At 42.7% G+C, this 22689-nt stretch overlaps 1 protein-coding gene and 2 pseudogenes across 10 annotated transcripts in view; 2 read left to right on the forward strand and 1 right to left on the reverse strand.

The window, feature by feature from the left end:
- Positions 1 to 22689, forward strand: part of TSEN2 (tRNA splicing endonuclease subunit 2) — a 49644-nt gene that overhangs the window by 23841 nt on the left and 3114 nt on the right. For 6 of the 10 annotated variants that reach the window (XR_749502.2, XM_010377294.2, XM_010377295.2 and 3 more), the window contains 4 exons: positions 8239 to 8289; positions 11536 to 11674; positions 21384 to 21420; positions 22251 to 22362. Coding sequence is in view for 7 of the 10 variants with exons in the window: in XM_010377294.2 (XP_010375596.1) it covers positions 8239 to 8289; positions 11536 to 11674; positions 21384 to 21420; positions 22251 to 22362 (339 nt within the window). In the remaining 3 variants the exon portion in view is untranslated. Of the gene's footprint in view, positions 1 to 8238; positions 8290 to 11535; positions 11675 to 18644; positions 19989 to 21383; positions 21421 to 22250; positions 22363 to 22689 lie in introns of those variants that run through there. The other 4 variants (XR_004056547.1, XR_004056542.1, XM_030928041.1 and 1 more) reach the window with 3 other exon arrangements.
- On the reverse strand, positions 2905 to 3023 carry LOC115892137 (annotated as a pseudogene).
- On the forward strand, positions 6689 to 6787 carry LOC115892112 (annotated as a pseudogene).

Genomic DNA, 22689 nt, shown 5'->3' on the forward strand with positions numbered 1-22689 from the left:
TGGGGTCTCACCCCTGCTGTGGTGATTCCCGACAGCTCTCTTAAGGGACTCAGAGTGGTAATACACAGCTGACTTAGAAGTCTGCTCGGCACTGACATGGGAAGCTTTTGGTCTGCAGCCTACCACAGATGTGGACATGCAGCCCTGTAGGCGTGTTTTCTTTTCTTTTTTTTTTTTTTGAGAAGGCGTCTCGCTCTGTCACCCAGGCTGGAGTGCAGTGGCCAGATCTCAGCTCACTGCAAACTCCGCCTCCCGGGTTTACGCCATTCTCCTGCCTCAGCCTCCCGAGTAGCTGGGACTACAGGCGCCCGCCACCTCGCCGGGCTAGTTTTTTGTATTTTTTTAGTAGAGACGGGGTTTCACCGTGTTAGCCAGGATGGTCTTGATCTCCTGACCTCGTGATCCGCCCGCCTCGGCCTCCCAAAGTGCTGGGATTACAGGCTTGAGCCACCGCGCCCGGCCAGGCGTGTTTTCATGCCTTTGCCTTGACTCATTCAGAACAGAGATTTGGAAATTTGCATAGAGTAATTGAAGAGCTATAAACTATATTTACCTTAGTTATTTCTGAGTAGTTATTTCTGAAGATTTCTGTTTCCGTCTTCTGCATCCTTCAGTGGACACCCACACACGCAAACGCTCAAATGCTTTGCTCTTTAAATTTTTTGTTTTTATATTTTTTAGAGACACGGTTTCTCTCTGTTGCCCAGGCTGGAGTGCAGTGGCACCATCGTGGCTCACTGAAGTCTCATACTCCTGAGCTCAAGGTATCCTACCACCTCAGCCTCCTGAGTAGCTAGAACTATAGGGGCACGCCACCTCACATCTGGCTAATTTTTTAATCAAATGCTTTTTAATTAGCAAGATCCAGTGAAAAATAGATTGATTTGGGGGACCGAATTTTTTTTTTAATCAAATGACAGTTGATTTCACTGTAAATTAAAAGCAGTTGCATAATGCTGTCATAAAGTCAGGGCCATCAATTTTTTTTTTTTTTTTTTTTTTTTTTTTTTTTTTGAGACAGAGTCTCGCTCTGTCACCTAAGCTGCAGTGCAGTGGCGTGATCTCAGCACACTGCAACTTCTGCCTCCCGGGTTCAAGTGATCCTCCCACCTCAGCCTCCTGGTAGCTGGAACTACAGGCACACACCCATCACACCCAGCTAATTTTTGTATTTGTAGTAGAGATGGGGTTTCGCCATATTGGTCAGGCTGCTCTCGAACTCCTGGCCTCAAGTGATCGGCCCGTCTTGGCCTCCCAAAGTACTGGGATTACAGGCATGAGCCACCACACCCTGCCGGGCAGTCAACTTTTGAAGGTTAAGGAGATTTAACATTTAAATTTCCCAGGTTCCAAAGTAGTTGTGTTTAATTTTACTATCCCTGTGTGTGCTGTTGGGAAACTAATGGGAGGAGATTTAATAGGGGTGGTGCAGACCAGCTCACTCATTCCCAGCAGGATTCCCTCCATGGCAGCACCCCAGTAGGGCCCTGCATTCCAGGTCTAATCCTTTGCTTGAGGGACTAAGAAGTTCGGATTTGTTAGAGCACAGAAAATGAATCGAGCTCTAGGAGCAGCATTCAGGCTGAGTGTGCTCACAAGAGCCTGGGGAATAAACTAGAGTGTGAGTTTATTAACATTAGCAAAGGCCCCACCACCTGCCTTTCCATATTGGCATATTCTCTTCATGTAGAAAATTCAGGTGCCAAAGGGTAATATAATTGGAAGGCTGCTTGGCGAACACAGAGTCAGCCCGTGAGGAGTGAGCTGGATAATCCAAATGCTTAAGGATGTCAGGCCCACGTGTCCTCCCCAAGGAGGGATAAACTGTTTTTAACTTGATACTGAAGATTCTAAGATTGTTGTAAGTCTTTCATTTAATTATTTTACTTAATGTGGTAGCATTTATTCTTTTTCTTGAAAAGCCACCATTGAATTGAGGTATATCAAACAAAGATCTGCTAACATCTAGACTGGAGGTAGTGTGTTGCATGCATTGGTCTGCCACCGAACCCTTGAGTCAGAGTCCCATCCTGTGTGCAGTGTGAAGACCTTGCCACCGTCACCAGACTCCAAACGTCATTTGCTGAGTTTCCTCACTCACTCTGTGTCACATTCTTTAACTGTGTTGATACCATTCAGTTGTGGCTCTGAGTTTGCCAATGCATGTCGATTTCTTAGTCTAACTCTGGTTTTGGAGGCTACCTTACTGGTACTTTTGTGTATTGTTCGTATATAGTTATAAAGCTTTTAAAGTGCATGAGAAAATTTATCTCATTTAGAAAACAAAGAAAGTGGTCCCCACACAGGAGGACTAGGTGGGAATGCTTGGAAACAAAGGGGCACGCCAGCGTCGGGCGACAGCGCTCTGTGTGCCTGACAGCAGCAGTCTCAGTTGGGTCTCGTTTACGCATCTTCTTGTGCCTGGCTCTTCTATTTTGTACCTCACCCGTTTTTTCCACATTTCTTTTTCCCCTTCTTAGTGTCCATAATATGGATTCCAAGTATCAGAATCCAGTGATTAGAATGTCTAAGATTCTTCCCTAGAATTTTGCAGTTATTTTTTACTGCTATGTTGTTTGACTAGTCTCCCTCCCCTGCAATAGGTCAGTGACTTTCCTTCTGTCTAAACTTCTGAAAATTTTCCAGAGACTTCAACTGTGAGACAGTTTGGGTCCTTTTAGCAAGAATATATACTTACAGCAGAGCCTTTTGATTAAGGTTTGAAAAACTATTCTAATTTTCCTCTGTAAACATATTTATATTCTGCTTATATACCCAGACACACAGGAAACTTCGGGTGAACTGCTTTGAGGATCGGGTTTCGTTTTAAAAGCCTTTGTGTGCTGGCGGGCAGGAGAGAGAAGAACTGCAGTTTTGCTCTTTGTTGCATTGATCCTTGTTTTAAACCTACAGCACCCAGTATTCCCAGGCAATCTCCCCTCCAAGTACTAACCAGGCCCAACGCTGCTTAGCTTCTGAGATCAGACAAGATCAGGCACGTTCAGAGTAGCATGGCTGTAGGCCTTATTAATTTTTAAAGTTCACTTGGAATCATTAGAGTAGCCAAGAAAAAGAAAAAAAAAAAGGAGATCTTACTGCAGCTGTTAATAAAACATAAAGTAACAGTATAGTCTTGGTATAGGAAAGGAAAGATTGGGCCACAGTCTACAAACAGACCCATTTATAGATGGGATTTTGGGGTACAATAAAAATAACACTTCGTATTAGTGAAGAAAAGATTCGTGGTGTTGGGACAGCTGATTAGCCATTTGGAAAAGACAAAGCTAAAATCCCATCTCCTAACATACACCAAAATAAATTTCAAGTCAATTAAAGATATAAAGGGAAATTTAAAATAGAAAACAAGGATAATTATTTATGCTTTTTTTTTTTTTTTTTTTTTTTTTTTTTTTTTAAGACAGGGGCTCTCTCTGTCACCTAAGCTGCAGTGCAGTGGTACAGTATCGGCTCACTGCGGCCTCAGTCTCCTGAGCCCAAGCAGTCCTGCCATGTCAGCTTCCCGAGTAGTTGGGACCACAGGCACATGCCACCACGCCCAGCTAATTTTTGTATTTTTGGTAAAGATGGGGTTTTGCTGTGTTGCCCAGGCTGGTTTCGAACTCCAGGGCTCAAGTGATCCATCAGCCTCGGCCTCCCAAAGTGCTGGGATTACAGGTGTGAGCCACCCTGCCTGCGTTTTATGTATTTTTGAGATATGGATAAGTTCTTCTAAGAGGCCATAATATATAGATTTCATTACCTAGAGATTTAAAACTCTATATTAAAGACAAAGGCAAAATTACAGGCAAAAGATGAAATGGGAAAAAAATATTTGCCACATGCAGTATAACACACAATAGACAGTGTTCTTGGCATTCCTCGGTTTCCTCAGCTGTAATGTTCTCCTTCAGAGGAAGATAGGATTGAATGCAGCATGATATGTGTGATGTCTCTCTGTCCTGGAAGACACTTAGCAATGTATATTCCTCATTGTGTCCCCATCCCCCTCCAAGCTAGCCAACTTCCCTGGGTGGAGTGAAGACATAGCTTTAGTTCACAAAATGGCAGATATTTTTAAATGAATATATTTTCTGTAAATTTAAAATGAACATCAATGCGATGTGTTTTATGGGCAGTTCGGAGAAAGACGTGTGTGTGCTGAGGGAGGGCTAGCACTCACAAGAAAAAACACTTCTTGGAAATTGTGCTTTATTTTTGCTTGAATTGATGTAGCAGCTAATGACATTCAGTGATGTATACACAATGACTAGCACAGTTCCTGGCACATGTAATAGGTGCTCATTTGGTTCCTGCCTTTATTCTCTGCCTGATAGGACATACATACTCTGCCTCTAAATTGTTGATGATGATCACAAAATAGATCTTTTACTTAAATGGTGGAAGTATTACACAGTGACTAGGTCTTTCACACACACAGTGACTAGATCACATTAGTCGAATACACTTTTTTCCTGGTTAGGCACCTGCAACTGTATTCACACATGCCAGATGGCATATTCCACATGCAACATCTTCCTTACCTCTGCTTTTAGCCAGTGACATTTTAAACCGTACTTTTTGTGAACTGGACATGGGGATGATTCAGTGTTCACTCTGTGTGAGTATTCATTTCAGGGATAATTAGATTGCCATGCCAGTTAGCTAATGTATTCCATTGTTTTATAGGGATCTGTTATTGAGATCTATTTTTCCATTACAACACTTGAGCAGTATGATGTTAAAAACTATCATTAAACTTATCCTTCCATCTTATTAGTATTGTGAAAGTAAAACTTAATAATGAGATTGCAGGGGATATGATTGTCAACCTCTACAGACCTCTCTAGTCTACTGATAATTTAATTTTAAATAAAACCAACTCAATTGAATTAAGATCCCCTCCATCTGTGATAAGTGCCTAGTCACATTTTGCATAGATTGGTAAAAGCCAATCACCATTTTAAGCAAATAAAAATGAGATATTGGTTTCATTCACTCTTGGGGAAATGTATGCTTGCTGATAATGAAAACACATCAGTTTTTGAGGAACTTATATTTTAGTAGATATCAGGAAAGAATATCTTATTAGGCAAGGATGGGATTGAACTTTTTTTCCAGGCTATGCTATCCAGTTATTAGAAAGGGAAGAAAACCAAGGCCAGCCACGGTAGCTCATGCCTGTAATCTCAGTACTTGGGGAGGCCAAGGCAGGCAGATCACCTGAGGTCAGGAGTTCCAGAAAGGAGGAAAACTAAAATTAATTGAGCTTTTAGGTGCTTTTCATAGCTTATTAAATCTTTGTGTGATTTCTGGGACCTGTTGTGGGGTGGGAGGAAGCGGGAGGGATAGCATTAGGAGATACACCTAATGTAAATGACGAGTTAATGGGTGCAGCACACCAACATGGCACATGTATACATATGTAACAAACGTACACGTTGTGCGCATGTACCCTAGAACATAAAATATACTTTAAAAAAAAATTTAAAAATTTTGTGTGATTTAATCTTATTAAATATTTAGCTAAGAAAGGATTATGATCCCCATTGTATAGATGAGGCATGGAGAATTTAAGTGATACTTCCAAGGCCCTAGCTAACAATGACGATTTGAGCTCAGGTCTGACAGATCTCAAACTTCATTCTTTGTGTTACACTATTCTGAATGAAGAAGTGCAAATTGTGTTGAGGAAACAACTTTATCTTTTCCATTGCACCTTTTGGCCTGTAGTCCATCTGAAAAACGGCAGTATTCTGTATTAATAAATAGTGAGTGATGGAAAGAGAAAAGGTCAAAATAAAATTGTGGGCCACTTGGCAGGGCTGTCAACAGCAGTGAAAGAAGTGGAACACGATGTTCACACTGAGAAGAGATGAGCTGAGTGAGGTGCAGAGACCTGCTGTAGGATGGCTCTGGCTGTTGGGGCCTAAGCCAAGGGCAGGATTGGGGACCTGTCTTTTTTGTCTTTCAGCACAAGCATTGAACACCCAACATGTGCTAGACCCCCTTCTAGGCCAAGGGAACAGCAGGCAGTTTCTGTTCTGCCAGAGTTTACGTTCTAGTCTGAGGAACACATGTAAGAGAACGATTTTCAGACACAAGTAAGTGCTCTGGAGATGATCAGGATGTGGGTTACTTAGACTTGGTGGCCAAGGAAGACCTCTCCGAGAAGTGACCTTTGAGTCTGGAGCAGAACATGCCAGATAGCAGGAGTAGCGATTACAGAGGCAAAGGCCTGAATGAGCTTAGTGTCTTCAGGAGACAGAAGTGCAGCCAGGACGTCTGGAAAGAGCAGTGGTAAGATCGTGCAGGGACCTGGAGCTGGTGGCAAGCAGTTTGGACTTTATTCTAAGGGCAGTGAAATCTCTTTGGAGGGTTTTAATTAGGGGAACGACATGATCTTCATGTGCCAAGAAGATGAATCTGGATGCTGTGGAGAGTGGACTGTAGAGGGCTCAGAACAGGGAGGGTGTCAGAGGAGGCAGGAAGGAGCCACCCACAGGCTGGGACCAGGAAAGCGATAGGAAAAAGTGGAATAGAAGGTGACCACCTTCGTCTCCAGAAATGCTCTAGATTTAGATTTGGGTAAAACTAAAGTAGTGGTTCCTCATATTTGTCAGTGTTTATCAAATTATAAATTAACACACAAATGTTGAGTATCTGTTTAACACATTTAAAAATAATAGTGGTGTCTTCAACAGCACATATACTAAAATTGGAACAATGCAGAGATTAGTATGACCCCTGCCCATGGATGACACAAGTTTGTGAAGCCTTCCATATTAAAAACAACAACAAAAACCCATACCTTGACATAAATAATTTAAGTTTTTTATGAAAAGTAACTATATTTTCCAAAACAAAAAATTTAGTGAGAAGAGGCCTCGTTTTTCATTTTTGCAAGTCGCTTTAAGGTCTGATTTCCTGAAAGTCATCTAGATTCTTGCATCTGCTTCTGGCTCCAATCTTGGACCATCACACGTCTTATAGTCACTGGAGAGAGCACAAATGAGGCAGATAACACCACATTATTATGAAGTGGTTTTGACCTTGAGACCTCCTGCAAGGGTCTTGGGGATCCCAGGATCCCCAGACCACCCTTTGAGAACTGCTCCTGTGAAGACAGATGTCATCAGATAGCCAGGCAGAGAATGACAAGGTATTCACTGCTTGGAAGTCCTTCCACCCATATTACTTGTGCTGTCTTTTATTCTGTGTGTGCTGGATTAGGGGTGGGATGGAAGGACAGTGAGGAAACAAGCTGAATGAGCAGTTTGTCAGTGCCTTGTTGCTGCACACAAACCTCAAGGCTCATGACAGGGAGGGGATTATGTTTCTGCTCCCACACTGCACAAGAGGACCCCTCCTTGTCTGTGTCTGCTGGAAGCAGCAGTGAGAGCCGAAGCAGAATATTTGATGTTTGGTTATAAATCTCATTTTTCACCTTCATATTTAAAAAGAAATGTAACCCCATTTTACCACTGGCTACCATTTGGTCACTACCTGCTGTGCACGAATCTCATGGGAGTCCCTTCAGTGGTATCTGTAGACCCTAAGCGCCCTGGATAGGCAAAGCCTACAACACATGTCTCTTTGGGTGGTGTCAGTTGTTTGGCAGTGTATTATTTTAACAGAAAGCCATTTTCATTTCCATTTAAATGTGATTGTATTCTACTGGAGCCAATTTTCTTTGCCATTCCTACAGCCTTCCCCCCACACAGTAAAAATATGTCATCATATGAGGTCAGTGCAAACATAGGGTTCTAGAAAATCATTTCACCAAAGATGACTGGGAAACTAGTATTTTGTCAGGTAAGCAAAATCAGCACTGCCCCATACTTTTCACACATTTTTTTCTATATATATTTTTCTCAATTTAAATATGGTTATTTAATTGTACAGGGAGAAACTCCAATGAGCAACAATTTCTATTGCTACAGCTGTTAACGTCATCTTTCAGTTATATAGGTTTTTTAGGAAATAAATATGGAAACATTCATAAAAATCTTTTATTTTTTATTGATTTAAACCAGTTTGTAACATTTGTATTTTCTTAGATTTTTTTTTTAAATCTAAGACATTCAAATGAACCATTTATATTAAAAATATATGACCTTTTTGATGATGACTTAAGAGCATTAATTTGTATTTGAAGTGAAAAGAGATCAGTCTGTAAAATAGTTTCACAAGAATGTGGAACTATTTGTAATGAGCATTTTCTGCTTTCTGTATTTTCAGGCCTTCTTCTTGGTCTATGCTCTGGGATGTTTAAGTATTTACTATGAGAAGGTAAGATGCTTTGTTTACATACAGTCCACTTAAAATTTCCCTATTGTTAAAAGCAGGTTGTACTAATTTCTATATTGCATTAATACAAATGTTTCTACTCTTACTGAATAAAATGGGAATTGAATTTTTCTCTAAAGTTTTGGATTTGGGTTCTGAGGTGGGACTGTTCGAGCAAAAGGCATCTTTGACCCCTTTTTGCATTTCATTCCTTGAAACTAGGAGAAGTACAGTATGTTATACTGTGTAATAATTAGGTCGGATCACTAGATCAGGAGATTGAGACCATCCTGGCTAACACGGTGAAACCCTGTCTCTGCCGGGCGCGGTGGCTCAAGCCTGTAATCCCAGCACTTTGGGAGGCCGAGACGGGCGGATCACGAGGTCAGGAGATCGAGACCATCCTGGCTAACACGGTGAAACCCCGTCTCTACTAAAAATACAAAAAACTAGCCGGGCGAGGTGGTGGGCGCCTGTAGTCCCAGCTACTCGGGAGGCTGAGACAGGAGAATGGCGTGAACCCGGGAGGCGGAGCTTGCAGTGAGCTGAGATCCGGCCACTGCACTCCAGCCCGGGTGACAGAGCAAGACTCCGTCTCAAAAAAAAAAAAAAAGAAAAAGAAACCCTGTCTCTACTAAAAATACAAAAAAAATTAGTCGGGCGAGGTGGCGGGCGCCTGTAGTCCCAGCTACCCAGGAGGCTGAGGCAGGAGAATGGCATGAACCCGGGGGGCGGAGCTTGCAGTGAGTGGATATTACACCACTGCACTCCAACCTGGGCGACAAAGCAAGACTCTGTCTCAGAAAAAAAGGACATCTGTGTCAGAATAGTATTAAAAATTAGCAAAAGTAAAAGTTACCAGTATTTGGCACCTACTATGGTAAAAGCTACATGTTAGGTACTTTACATGCACTATTTACAGTCCTTCCTGCCACCTGGTAAGAATTTGCAGATAAAGTAACTGAAGCTCAGAGAAAATAAGTAATGTACCCAAAGTCACACAGCTAGTCCAAGTAACTCCAAAGCCCATGACTTTGTGCTGTAGCCTGCTGCCTTTAGAAGAGAGATAATTGGCTGGGCGTGGTGGCTCAAGCCTGTAATCCCAGCACTTTGGGAGGCCGAGATGGGCGGATCACGAGATCAGGAGATGAGACCATCCTGGCTAACACGTTGAAACCCCGTCTCTACTAAAATAAAAAATACAAAAAACTAGCCGGGTGAGGTGGTGGGCGCCTGTAGTCCCAGCTACTTGGGAGGCTGAGGCAGGAGAATGGCATAAACCCGGGAGGCGGAGCTTGCAGTGAGCTGAGATCCGGCCACTGCACTCCAGCCTGGGCGACAGAGCCAGACTCCGTCTCAAAAAAAAAAAAAAAAAAAGAGAGATAATTGTAAAATAATTCAAATAAAATGAAAAAGAGAAAAGTAAACAGAACAGTAAATGGAACAGAGAAGGTGTATTCTGTTTGGCTCTTGGGAGCACATAATTTAATCATTCATCACATTCTAATTGCATAAATATTGTTCATGGGTATTCTAGCGGTTTGGAAGCAGTGTCTGCCTGACAAATGGCTCATTTTCCCAAATGGTGGCCATTCTTAGCCCCACCTTGCTTCCTCTCATGGGCCTTAGCTGAAATTTGTCAGAACATTACAGCTGTGACATAAAAGCCTCAACATCTGAACAACATTGGGCTGTGTTGGAAATTTAACCTTCTCTATGAGACTGTTGCTTGTTAGAAGAGGGGTTTGAGTGTTTACTCGCAGTGGGGTCACAAGGTCACACAGGTATGGAATTTTTGCATTAGGAACAACTGCAAAAAAAAAAAAAAGAAAACTCTAGCCTATTGTATTATAATCTTAGGCTGGGACAAGCTGAGCTAGTCTCACTGAGTAACTAAGCCTTAAATCAGCTGAAAAATTGATTGCTTCAGTAACTACTGAAATGAAGCAAAAATTTTCCAAACTTACCTAGTTATTTTGTTGTCGTTGTATTTTTGGTAATGATACATCAAAATATTCTCTAGACCAAACCATTCTCATTCTCTTTGACTCCTACATTAAAAACAAAGTTGTCTTATAAGCAGTTAATTATTAATTTGTGCCATCAGATAACAAATTCTCTAGTTTCAAACACTAAATTTTGGATTTTTTTTTTAAGTTTTACTATAAAATTATTTTTTGTTTTTCTGAACGTGATCTGACATAGAGTAGCTACTCATTAAACATCTGTGAAATGTTGTCAGGCACTGCCCTCTAGCCTTGGTGGGCTTGTTACAGTGAGACCCTGCAAGCTGGTTCCTCTGCCTGGAATGTCCTTCCCAGCACACCACCACCCCCCTCCAGCCCCTTTCCCTCACCACTCCTTCACTACTTCTCGCCTTTTTTTTTTTTTTTTTTTTTTTGAGACGCAGTCTTGCTCTGTCACCCAGGGTGGAGTGCAGTGGCCGGATCTCTGCTCACTGCAAGCTCCGCCTCTCGGGTTTATGCCATTCTCCTGCCTCAGCCTCCCGAGTAGCTGGGACTACAGGCACCCACCACCTCACCCGGCTAGTTTTTTGTATTTTTTAGTAGAGACAGGGTTTCACCGGGTTAGCCAGGATGGTCTCGATCTCCTGACCTCGTGATCCACCCGTCTTGGCCTCCCAAAGTGCTGGGATTACAGGCTTGAGCCACCGCGCCCGGCCTCAAATGCTGCCTTTTCTAAGTTCTCTGGAGCAGTGTTGTGCAATAGAAGGACAGTGAGAGCCTCAGATGGGAGCTGTGTGTATATAATTTCAGATTTTCTGGTAGCCACATTAAAAACGTTTTTTAAAAAGCAGGTGGAATTTTAATACAATATTACACAGTTTATTTAACCCAACTTATTCAAAGTTATTGAAATAGTTTATATTCCCTATTTTTTTTTTTTTTCATACTGAGTAGGAAGTCAGTGTGTATTTTACACTTAGAGCCCCTCTCAGTTCAGACTAGGTGTGTATGACTGGCAGCTGCCTCACTGGACAGTGCAGGGTCAGACCTTCTTGCTAAATTGCTCTCCTGGAAGTGAGCCGAGATCGCGCCACTGCACTCCAGCCTGGGTGACAGAGCGAGACTCTGTCTCAAAAATAAAATAAAATAAATTGCTGTGCTGGGGGAACTGCGTTTCATTCGCTGCTTCAGCTCCACACTTAGTATAGATGTTGACGCTCTGGCTGAACGGAGAGAGAATGCATACACAGTAATGCTTTTGGTTTTTTGTAAATAACTTTAGGAGCCTTTAACGATCGTAAAACTCTGGAAAGCTTTCACTGTAGTTCAGCCCACGTTCAGAACCACCTACATGGCCTACCATTACTTTCGAAGCAAGGGCTGGGTGCCCAAAGTGGGACTCAAGTACGGGACAGATTTATGTAAGTAATTCTTGGTGTGGTGTGTGTGAGAATGGAGTTTATATCAGATTTGCCCTAGAACATCAAATTGCTCATGTGTGCTATTGATGATGTTTTCTAAGAAGGCATCCTTTGGGTTTAGATAAGATTATTGGATATTTGGATTGGGGTAAGGGTAAGTGCAAAAAGAGAAAAGGCAGTCTAGGGAGAAAGCCTAGGAGTAGAAACTTGCAACCCCATTTCAGGCCTTCCCTCTTGTTTGCTCTGTAATCTTAGAAAAGTGTTGTGGCTGGGCGCGGTGGTTCACGCCTATAATCCCAGCACTTTGGGAGGCCGAGTCGGGTGGATCACGAGGTCAGGAGATAGAGACCATGCTGACTAACATGGTGAAACCCCGTCTCTACTAAAAAATATAAAAAATTAGCCAGGCGTGGTGGCAGGCGCCTATAGTCCCAGCTGCTCTGGAGGCTGAGGCAGGAGAATGGCATGAATCTGGGAGGCAGAGCTTGCAGTGAGCCAAGATCACCCCACTGCACTCCAGCCTGGGCAACAGAGTGAGAATCTGTCTCAAAAGGAAAAAAAAAAAGAAAAGCATTCTATAGGACCCACCCCCACGTCTCACTAGCCATGAGACTGGGTAATTTGGGAGAGTCCCTTATCCCCAGGCCTCAGTGGCCTCATCTGCCAAGTGAGAACAGTCATATAATTGTAATAATCACCGCAGCCATCATTGAGCACTTGCCATGTGCCAAGCATTTTACTAAGTATTTTACATCCATCATCTTGTTTAATCCTTATAGCAGTCCTATGCAGTGGAGACTCTTATTGTCTTCATTTTCTGATAGGGAGACTACAGTTTAGAAAAAGTAGGTCATTGCCCATAATAGTTTCCAGGGCCAGTAACTTGCAGAACTGGGCTTTGAATTCTGGAGCCCAGGCTTTTAGAAATGTCTAACAGTACTGCCTCCCTTGATCTTTTTTTTTTTTTAATTAAATCAATACTTTATTTACTTAACTTTTTTAACTTTACATTTAGGGCCAGGCGGGCAGATCACTTGAGGTCAGGAGTTTGAGACCAGCTTGACCAACATGATGAAACCCTGTTTATACTAAAAATACAAAAATTAGCTGGCTGGGTGTGGTAGCAGGCACCTGTAATCCCAGCTATTTGGGAGGCTGAGGCAGAAAAATTGCTTGATCCTGGGAGGCAGAGGTTGTAGTGAGCTGAGATCATGCCACTGCACTCCAGCCTAGGTGACAGAGAGAGACTTCAAAAAAAAAAAAAAATTAGATTCAAGGGTACATGTGAAAGTTTGTTATATAGGTAAACTCATGTGACAGGGGTTTGTTGTACAGATTATTTGATCACCCAGGTGCTAAGCCTAGTACCCAGTAGTTATTTTTTCTGATCCTCTCCCTCCTCCCACCCTTCACCCTCAAGTAGACCCCAGAGTCTGTTGTTCTCTTCTTTGTGTTCATAAATTCTCTTCATTTAGTTCCCACTTACAAGTAAGAATATGCGGTATTTGGTTGTCTGTTCCTGGGTTAGTTTGCTAAAGATAATAGCCTGGAGCTCCATCCATGTTCTCACAAAAGACACGATCTTGTCCATTTTTGTGGCTGCATAGTATTCCGTTGCATCCCCTATCTTAAAATGAGGGTCTGGACCAGGTGAGTTCCTCATTCAGCAGATAATGACTAAGGGTCTGCTGTGGGCCAGGTACTGTTTGAGGCATCAAGAATACAGATGTGAACAGGACAAACAGAGCTGCCTTCATGGAGTTTACATTCTAGGGGGATGGAGAGGGGACACACAAGCAAGTAACTACATGACGTAGTTTCAGGAACAGATAAGGACTGTAAGAAAAAGCAGAGTCAAAGCTACCCAAGATCAACTGTAGTCCAAAAGATTCAGATATCTACTGGGCACAGTGGCTCAGGCCTGGAATCTCAGCACTTTGGGAGGCTGAGGCAGGTGGGTCACCTGAGGTCAGGAGTTTGAGACCAGCCTGGCCAGCGTGGTGAAACCCTGTCTCTAGTAAAAATACAAAAATTAGCTGGGTGTGGTAGTACATGCCTGTAATCCTAGCTACTTGGGAGGCTGAGGCACAAGAATCTCTTGAACTTGGGAGGCAGAGGTTGCAGTGAGCCGAGATCACACCACTGCACTCCAGCCTGCACAACAGAGTAAGACTCTCTTAAAAAATAAAAATTAAAATTAAGATATTTTGAGAGATCAGATTCCCATAACTTTCATTACAGTATATTATAATTGTTCTATTTTATTAATGTTCTTAATCTCATACTGTGGCCCTTTTGCCTGCAACTTTATTTTAATTACCAAGTTATACTTTGGATGATGCATAGAGAAAACTTCCTCAAAGATATTCTGCCTTATAAGGATGGTTGGACAGATGAATAGATAGATGGACAGATAGATAGAATTTTGCAAATAAAAAAGATAAACTGCTCAGTTTACAACTCCCCTGGGGACCTTTGCCTCCACTGGGATATATCATCTGTTTCTAGTTCCTTGTACAATCAATGTGGGACCAGGTCTCTGACTCACACAGAGTCAGACTGGGCCAGCATCAGTGTTAAAAGTGTCTTCACATTCACTGCATAAGCAAAGGTTCTTGAGCAGTGCTAGCCTGGGATATGAGGAGCTTCTTCCTAAACTCTGCCTCTTCTTCAGGCATGGCTGCACAGTTCCTGCTGCTTTTTAACAATATTATTTTAATTTTGAAGGTCAGTGACCTAATCACATGAAGCCTAGAACTGCTAACATAGGCTAAACTCTTAACAATTGTTTTTCCTTAGAGAGGTAGTGACTCGTGATATAAGACCATTATGAAATTCACATCTTATCAGGGAAACTTTTCCCTTGAATAAATCTTGTCTATCAAATTTCATTCCAGGAGCAGTATTTGGGGGAGGTGATACGGGTCTCAAATCAAGTGCAGCTGCCAAGCTGGTTGACCTTGATCGCCTACTGGGGGAGCCAGGACAGAAGCCAAGAGGGAACCTTTCCTTACACTCCCCACTGAGCAGCTTCCCTGGCTGCCGGCTCCTAGGGCCAGCCAGGCACCTTGCCTTGGTGTTTTCTTCCCTTGTCTTATTTAATCTTCACACTCCTGTGAGGGCTGTAGTAGTAGCCTCCTTTTGTAGCAGAGGGGTTTGAGGTTTAGAAGGGTTAGGTAAGTTGCCAGAGTACTTAACAGCTTGTTAAGTACACAGATTAGGGCTCTGTGGGTCTGTCCTCCCTGTCCTCCTACCATGCCTAAGTCATGTTGCCTGCTAAGAAGCCAAAAACTAACGCAGGGTTTATGTTGTTGTCTTATGTAGACAGTTACGGTTTGATTTGATTTGGTGTGACCCAAAGGTCTGGTTACTCCTAAGCCTCCTTCCCAGCCAACCCTAGTTGGGGATTTGCATTGACTGATAAGTATGATTTCTGAGCTTTCTGCAAATTAGAAGTCCCAGCACAGAAATGGAATGGTGGGAGTCATTGAAAGCTAGCAGAGTTATAGAATTTCCAGACCCAGAAGGAACCATGACCTGTCGTGACATCCAGCCCAGAGACTGACAGTTCTGTCCGAGAATGGAGGTCAACAGAGCAGCTTTCTATTTGTCGCAGAACAAGGAGATTTGTCTTCTTCCCATCTTCCTCTTTATTCTTTTTTTTTTTTTTTTTTGAGACAAAAGTCTCACTTTGTTGCCCAGGCTGGAGTGCAGTGGCGCGATCTCGATCTCTGCTCACCACAACCTCCGCCTCCCAGGTTCAAACCATTCTCCTGCCTCAGCCTCCCAAGTAGCTGGGATTACAGGCACACACCACCATACCCAGCTAGTTTTTGTATTTTTAGTAGAGACGGGGTTTCGCTATGTTGACCAGGCTTGTTTTGAACTCCTGACCTCAAGTGATCCGCCTGCCTTGGCCTCCCAAAGTGCTGGAATTGCAGGCGTGAGCCACAGCACCAGGGCCTTTGATTCTTTTCTAAGCTACCTCCTGGTTTTGTTTTTCTGGTCAAATTTTGATGTATTTTTGTTAATATCCTTTACATTTACATGATTAATCCATATTAATCCATAAGTATTTTTCATGTGTACCTCCAAAGAATATGGACATTCTCCTACATATCATATAATGCCTGAGAAAAATTAGAATTACTTAATATCATCTAAGTGTCCAGTCTATACTTAAATTTTTCTCGTTGTCCTTGTAATGTCTTTTGTGGCTATTTTGGTTGTAATTTTTATAGAGATGGGGTTTCTGTATGTTGCCCAAGCTGGTCTCGAACTCCTGGGCTCAAGCCATCCTCCTGCCTGGCTTCCCAAAGTGTAGGATTACAGGCATGAGCCACCATGCAGGCCCCGGCTTAGATTTTCTTGATACAGTTGCATTTGGTTATTATATCTACCTTTTAGTTTCCTAGGGCTCATAAGACATTACCACAAACTGGGTGGCTTAAAAGCAACAAAGATTCATTCTCTCACAGTTCTAGAGGCCAGAAGTCTAAAATCAAGGTGTCAGCAGGGTCAGGCTCCCTCCAAAGGCTCTAGGAGAGAATCCATTCCTTGTCTCTTCTAGATTCTGGTGGCCCCAGGCATTTGGTGGCTGGTTACTGCATTCCTCCAGTCTCTACCATGTTTGTCTATGTCAAATCCCCTTTCTCTTATAAGGACACTTGCCATTGGATTTAGGGGCCATCCAGCTAATTCAGGATGATCTCATCTCAAAATTCTAAGCTTAGTTACATCTGCAAAGACTCTTTTTCCAAGTCACATTCCACATTCCAGGTCACATTCACAAGTCAGGGATTAGGACATGAACATATCTTTCTGGGAGCTGCCATTAAACCCACTACAATCTCTGTTCTCTCTTTTTTTCTTTTCTTGAGACAGAGTCTTGCTCTGTCGCTCAGGCTGGAGTGCAGTGGCACGATCTCCACTCACTGCAACCTCTGCCTCCCGGGTTCAGGCGATTCTCTTGCCTCAGCCTCCTAAGTAGCTGGGATTACAGGTGTTTGCCACCGTGCTTGGGCTAACGTTTGTATTTTTAGTAGAGACAGGGTTTCACCATGTTTGCCAGGCTGGTCTCGAACTCCTGGCCTCCATGGATGATCCACCCGTCTCAGCCTCCTGAAGTGCTATGATTACAGGCATGAGCCACTGTGCCCAGCCTCTTTCAGTCTGACACAGTCACTCTAACTTCTTGTTTTGTTTGTCATGACGTTGACTTTTTTTGATGTCTTTTAGGATGTTCCCCATTATCTGTATGTCTGATTGTTCCTGATGATCAGACTCAAGCTCAGGTTCTCTTGGCACACATAGGTGATGTGTGTGCTTATTGGAGTGTGTCAGGAAGTGCATGAAGTCAGGTTTTCCTGCTGTAGTGATGCTAAGTTTGATGGTGGCCATTGTGAATGTCTGTCATATAATTACAGTTTTCCTTTTGTAAAAAACAAGTCATTTGTGAAGTGATACCGTAAGTAGCTGTTTTTCATTCCACACCTCTATCTGGCATTCTTCTGTAAGAAAGAGCTTTCCTTTTATATTCCCTGTTCTTTCAGACCTTATATTTACTTTTATTTATTTATGTAGTTTTTGAAACAAGGTCTCACTGTGTCCACCAGGCTGGAGAGCAATGGCACAATCTCAGCTCACCGTAGCCTCAACCTCCCAGGTTTAAAATGATCCTCCCACCTCAGCCTCCTAAGTAGCTGGGACTACAGGCGTGCACTACCATGCCCAGCTAATTTTTTTTTTTATTTTGCATTTTTAGTAGAAATGGGGTTTCACCATGTTGGCAGGCTGGTCTCAAACTCCTGGCCTCAAGTGATCCACCTCAGCCTCCCAAAATGCAGGAATTACAGGTGTGAGCCACTGTGCCTGGCCCTCAGATCTTTTTTTAAATGTCTACTATTTCTCAGACTTCTTATGCTTTCATCTTTCTACTTGGGAGGTATTTTTGTAAAACAATTTCATTTTTCCCCCTGAGTACATTACTACCATCATACAGTCATGTGCTGCCTAACATTTTGGTCAAATAACTTTTTTTTTTTTTTGGTAGACGGAATATCATTCTGTCGTCTGGGCCGGAGTGCAGTGGCACAATCTCTGCTCACTGCAAGCTCCACCTCCTGGGTTCACACCATTCTCCTGCCTCAGCCTCCGGAGTAGCTGGGACTACAGGCGCCCGCCACCACGCCTGGCTAATTTTTTATTATTTTTTAGTAGAGACGGGGTTTCACCACGTTAGCCAGGATGATCTCGATCTCCTGACCTCGTGATCCACCTGCCTTGGCCTCCCAAAGTGCTGGGATTACAGGCGTGAGCCACCATGCCTGGCCGGTCAAATAACTTTTATACAAATGGCAGTGCAGTAGGTTTGTTCACACCAGCATCACCACAAACATGCAAATAATGCGTTGCACTACGACAGCACGATGGCTACGATGTCATTAGGTGATAGGGATTTTTCAGCTCTGTTATAAATCTAATGGGACCACGGTCATATCCATCATGGTTCATTGTTTGTTTACCTACACCCAGCCAGGTTAATTTATTATTGAAAAAAGAGACCAGGCGTGGCAGCTCACCCTTGTAATCCCAGCACTTTGGAAGGACAAGGCAAGAGGATCCTTTGAGCCCAGTAGTTCAAGACCAGCCTGGGCAACATAGGTAGACCATGTCTCTATATATATATTAAAAAAAAAAAAAAAAAAACCTAAAGACAGAAAGAAAAAAAATTTAAATAACTTTAGTGCAGGTTAAGTGTACAGTGTTTATAAAGTGTTCATTAGCACACAGTACTGACCTAGACCTTCACATTCACTCACCCACCCAGAGCAAATTGGAGACCTGCGGGCTGCATTCGTAAGTCCCCTATACAGGTGTACGGGTTTTAGCTTTTATATCGTATTTTTACTGTACCATTTCTATGTTTAGATACACAGATACTTAAACATTGTGTTGTAATTGTCTACAGATTCAGCACAGTCACATGCTGAACAGGTTTGTAGCCTAGAAGCAATAAGTGATACCACATAGCCTTTGTGTGTGGTGGGCTGTACCATCTAGGTTTGTGTAAGTACACTCTACCATGTTTACACAACAGTGAAATTGCGTAAGGACTCATATCTTAGAATGCATCCTCGTCATTAATCCACACAGACAGTAATTGTTACTAGCATAGGTAACTGTGATACTTACTTTATGTCATACACTGTGCTAATACTTCTGCCTTCAGCATAACCCCCATTTTTTATAACGAAATTGACATGCAGAGTTGTCCCATGGTCTTGGCACTGCTGACCTAACCTTGGGTCCGTCTACTACCAGTGTTCTTGCTTAAACTAAGCTGTGCTGTGTCGGAGTCTGTCGTCAGAAATTACTTGCCTTGTGGGTGTGAGCTACTTTCAAGCTCTGTAATGCTCCAGGTGCATATTGGATTAATGATGTGTGTTTGATTACAGGTAATGGCATTTGAGGACTAGAAAAGATCTCAATTTCCCCGATGTCTTCATTTTAGGATTTTGGAAACCAAGGCTCAGAGAAGTTAATAACTTGCTTAAAGGCATACAACTTGAGGAGCGAAGATTGGGCAGGGAACAAAACTCCTGAGTTCACTTTCATTTCAGTACATGGTTTCTTTCCAGTACACTCCATCTCAAAAAGTTGAGAATTATATGTTTGGATATTTACTTACATTTGTGCCACAGTGAATTTGAGCTGACTTGCTGAGTGCTTTAAATACAACTTAAATAGGAAATACAGACAGGAAATGTGACCATGGAAAATGTAGATGCGAAACAAGACTAAGTGAAGGGTTGCTGTGTCGCCCTTGGGGTCCTATATGGTTACTAAAGTCATGCTGCAAATTTGACTCTGAGCTTCCTGAGCCAAAGAGAAACATGATTACAGGATTAATCTGTCCAAAAAGGAAAATTCTATCCATTCCTCAAGGGAAACAAAACTTTTCCTTGAACTTTCCTGTGCTGGTTTTAGCACAGAGGACAGCTAACAGCTTACAGATGTAATTGTGTTCGTTATGGCAATTCCCATAGCTGTAATTGCATATAAACCCCAAGTCTCAGGGGCTTAACAATAGAGTTCATTTTTGTTCATGTGAAATCCAACACGGCTATCTCTGATTGGTGGCCCAATCAACTCCAAAAAATGCTTTAGGAACTGCTTCCTGGTGGCTCCCAGTCTTCAGCACACAGCTTCCAAAGTCACCTTCAGGCCGGGCGCAGTGGCTCACTCCTGTAATCCCAGCACTTTGGGAGGCCCAGGCGGGCGGATCATAAGGTCAGGAGATCAAGACCATCCTGGCTAACGTGGTGAAACCCCGTCTCTACTAAGAAAAATACAAAAAATTAGCTGGGCGTGGTGGCGGGCACCTGTAGTCCCAGCTACTTGGGAGGGTGAGGCAGGAGAATGGCATGAACCCGGGAGGCGGAGCTTGCAGTGAGCAGAGACCGTGCGCCACTGCACTCCAGCCTGGGCGACAGAGCGAGACTCTGTCTCAAAAGAAAAAAAAAAAGTTTAAAAAAAAAAAGTCACCCTCAGAAAGAAAGAGACACACACAGAGAGGGTTTGTATAAGGGAGGGTTTTACGGGTCAGCATGGAAGTGTCACACAACACTTGGCCATACCTAACTGCACAGGAGAATGAGAGCTGTGGTCTGGCCATGTCCCTCGGGGAGAGAGAAGTGGATTTGGTGAACAGTTAGCCAGTACCTGCCACAGACCATATGCCTCTGAAGGGTTCCCTGCCAGATTCCAGAGTCTATGTGGCAGAGTCCCTGGCCCCAGGCTCCTTCACTGAGTGGCTCTCGACCTCCACAGACTGAATTCCCCCATCTCCTTCAGGTCCTCAATAGTGGAGCAAACTGATACTTGAATGGAATGTATGGTTATGACTTCTATCACTTGACTTTGAATTTCTTTGAAATAGGCATGAGTCTTATTCCTCTCTTTTACCAACCCCTGTCACAGTAGCTGGCCAGAGTAGCGAGTCAGACACTTTGCATTACATTGATCTGAAATAAATAACAAAATATTGATCCACATTCTATGAATTTTACACTCAGTATGATTCACACTCACTCTGGAGAGTGTAAGACAGGAAGCAAGGCAAGATTGCCTGTACTTTGACTTTGGAATTTATTTGTAGGGTGGGATGAGGTGTTAGGCTCTTGGCAACAGATTTCTTTATTAATTGCACTTTGTTTCAGGAAAATAAGTTTGGATTTTAAAAATAGATGACAGGGGCTGGGTGTGATAGCTCACACCTGTAATCGCAGCACTTTGGGATGCTGAGGCAGGACGATCACTGAAGCACTGGAATTTAAGACCAGCCTGGGCAACATAGGGGGATGCTGTTGCTAAAAAAAAAATTTCTTTTAATTAGCTGGGTGTAGTGGTGCACGCCAATAGTCTTGGCAACTCAGGAGGCTGAGGAGGATTGCTTGAGCCCAAGAGGTCAAGTCTGCAGTGAGCCATGATCATGCCACTGCACTCCAGCCTGGGTAACAGAGCAAGACCCTATCTGAAAAAATAGACCCCAAGGCATATTGCAGATTATCTATCTACATATAGGTAATAGAATATTTGCTTCCTTTTGGAAAAGAAAAAAATTAAAAAAGCAAGCTTTTTATTGAGTCTTATTCCTCTCTCGTTATTTTGAGTGGTTATACTTCTTTTTTTTCTTTCTTCTTTGCAGTACTGTATCGAAAAGGCCCTCCATTTTACCATGCAAGGTTTGGAGTGATTTTTAAATAAATTGATGGGTTAAACGGACACAAGGAATTTCTGGCCTCTAATTTAATTTTTTGGTGCCATAGGAACAAAAGTCATGTTTTTCCTGGCCTGATAGGAATAGATGCTATATGTTCATGCCTTACACACTAATGTCATTATACTATATATAGGATGATATATAGTTTATGATACTATATGTTCTAGTGTTAAACATTGAGTTAATCTGTGCCATAATTCATCTTAACATCAGTTAGGCCGGGCGCAGTGGCTCACACCTGTAATCTCAGCACTTTGGGAGGCCAAGATGGATGGATCATGAGGTCAGGAGTTCAAGACCAATCTGGCCAAGATAGTGAAACCCCGTCTCTACTAAAAATACAAAAAAAATTAGCTGGGTGTGGTGGCGGGCACCTGTAATCTCAGCTACTCAGGAGGCTGAGGCGGAGAATTGCTTGAACCTGGGTGGTGGAGGTTTCTGTGAGCCAAGATCGCACCACTGCACTCCAGCCTAGGCGACAGAGCGAGACTCCATCTCAAAAACAAAACAAAACAAACATCAGTGTCTAAACAGTTGTGTGAATTTAGAACTTTCGCATTGGGAAAAATACTTGTTTTTTGCTGTAAGTAAGTGTTGGAATCAGCCTGAAAGTTTGTAACTTAAAGTATGAATTTTTCATTAATATTTTCTCAATAGCAGTTTAGGGGAATTTAGAATCAGATGATGTAAATTTTATTTTCTGTATCTTTGTTCTTGGTAGCACAAATAATATTCTTTTAAAACAGGTTTATTTCATGCTTACTTTTAAAATGCTTTTTCTGCGTTTTCCAGTTATTCTGTCATTATCGAGCTAGTTGATGACCATTTTGAAGGCTGTCTCCGCAGGCCTTTCAGTTGGAAGTCCCTGGCTGCCTTGAGCAGAGTTTCCGTTAATGTCTCTAAGGTAACACAACATCAGCTTTGCCATTGGAGTGTCACTTAAATGGTTCAATTTTTTTTTTCTTACATGTAGTAGAATCAAAAAAGTTACCTGTAGAAACTTCGTAACATTCCTGCCAGTGACATGCTGGCAGGGGTCATTTGTACCCTTCCCTTGTTGCGCTAGAAGTTGTCCTCCCCTCACGTTACATTTTATTGTCCCCTCCCTCCCAACTGCTGCTGAGCTCCAGTGACTGAGCTTTGAGGTTTCCCATGGTGATCTGATCTGAGTAGGCACTGCCTCTCTTCCCAGGGGTTTCGTTGCTATGTGGCCTGTTTTATACTGACATTT

The sequence above is a fragment of the Rhinopithecus roxellana genome, chromosome 1 (genome assembly GCF_007565055.1).
Source record: "Rhinopithecus roxellana isolate Shanxi Qingling chromosome 1, ASM756505v1, whole genome shotgun sequence".
Classification (NCBI taxonomy): Eukaryota; Metazoa; Chordata; class Mammalia; order Primates; family Cercopithecidae; genus Rhinopithecus; species Rhinopithecus roxellana.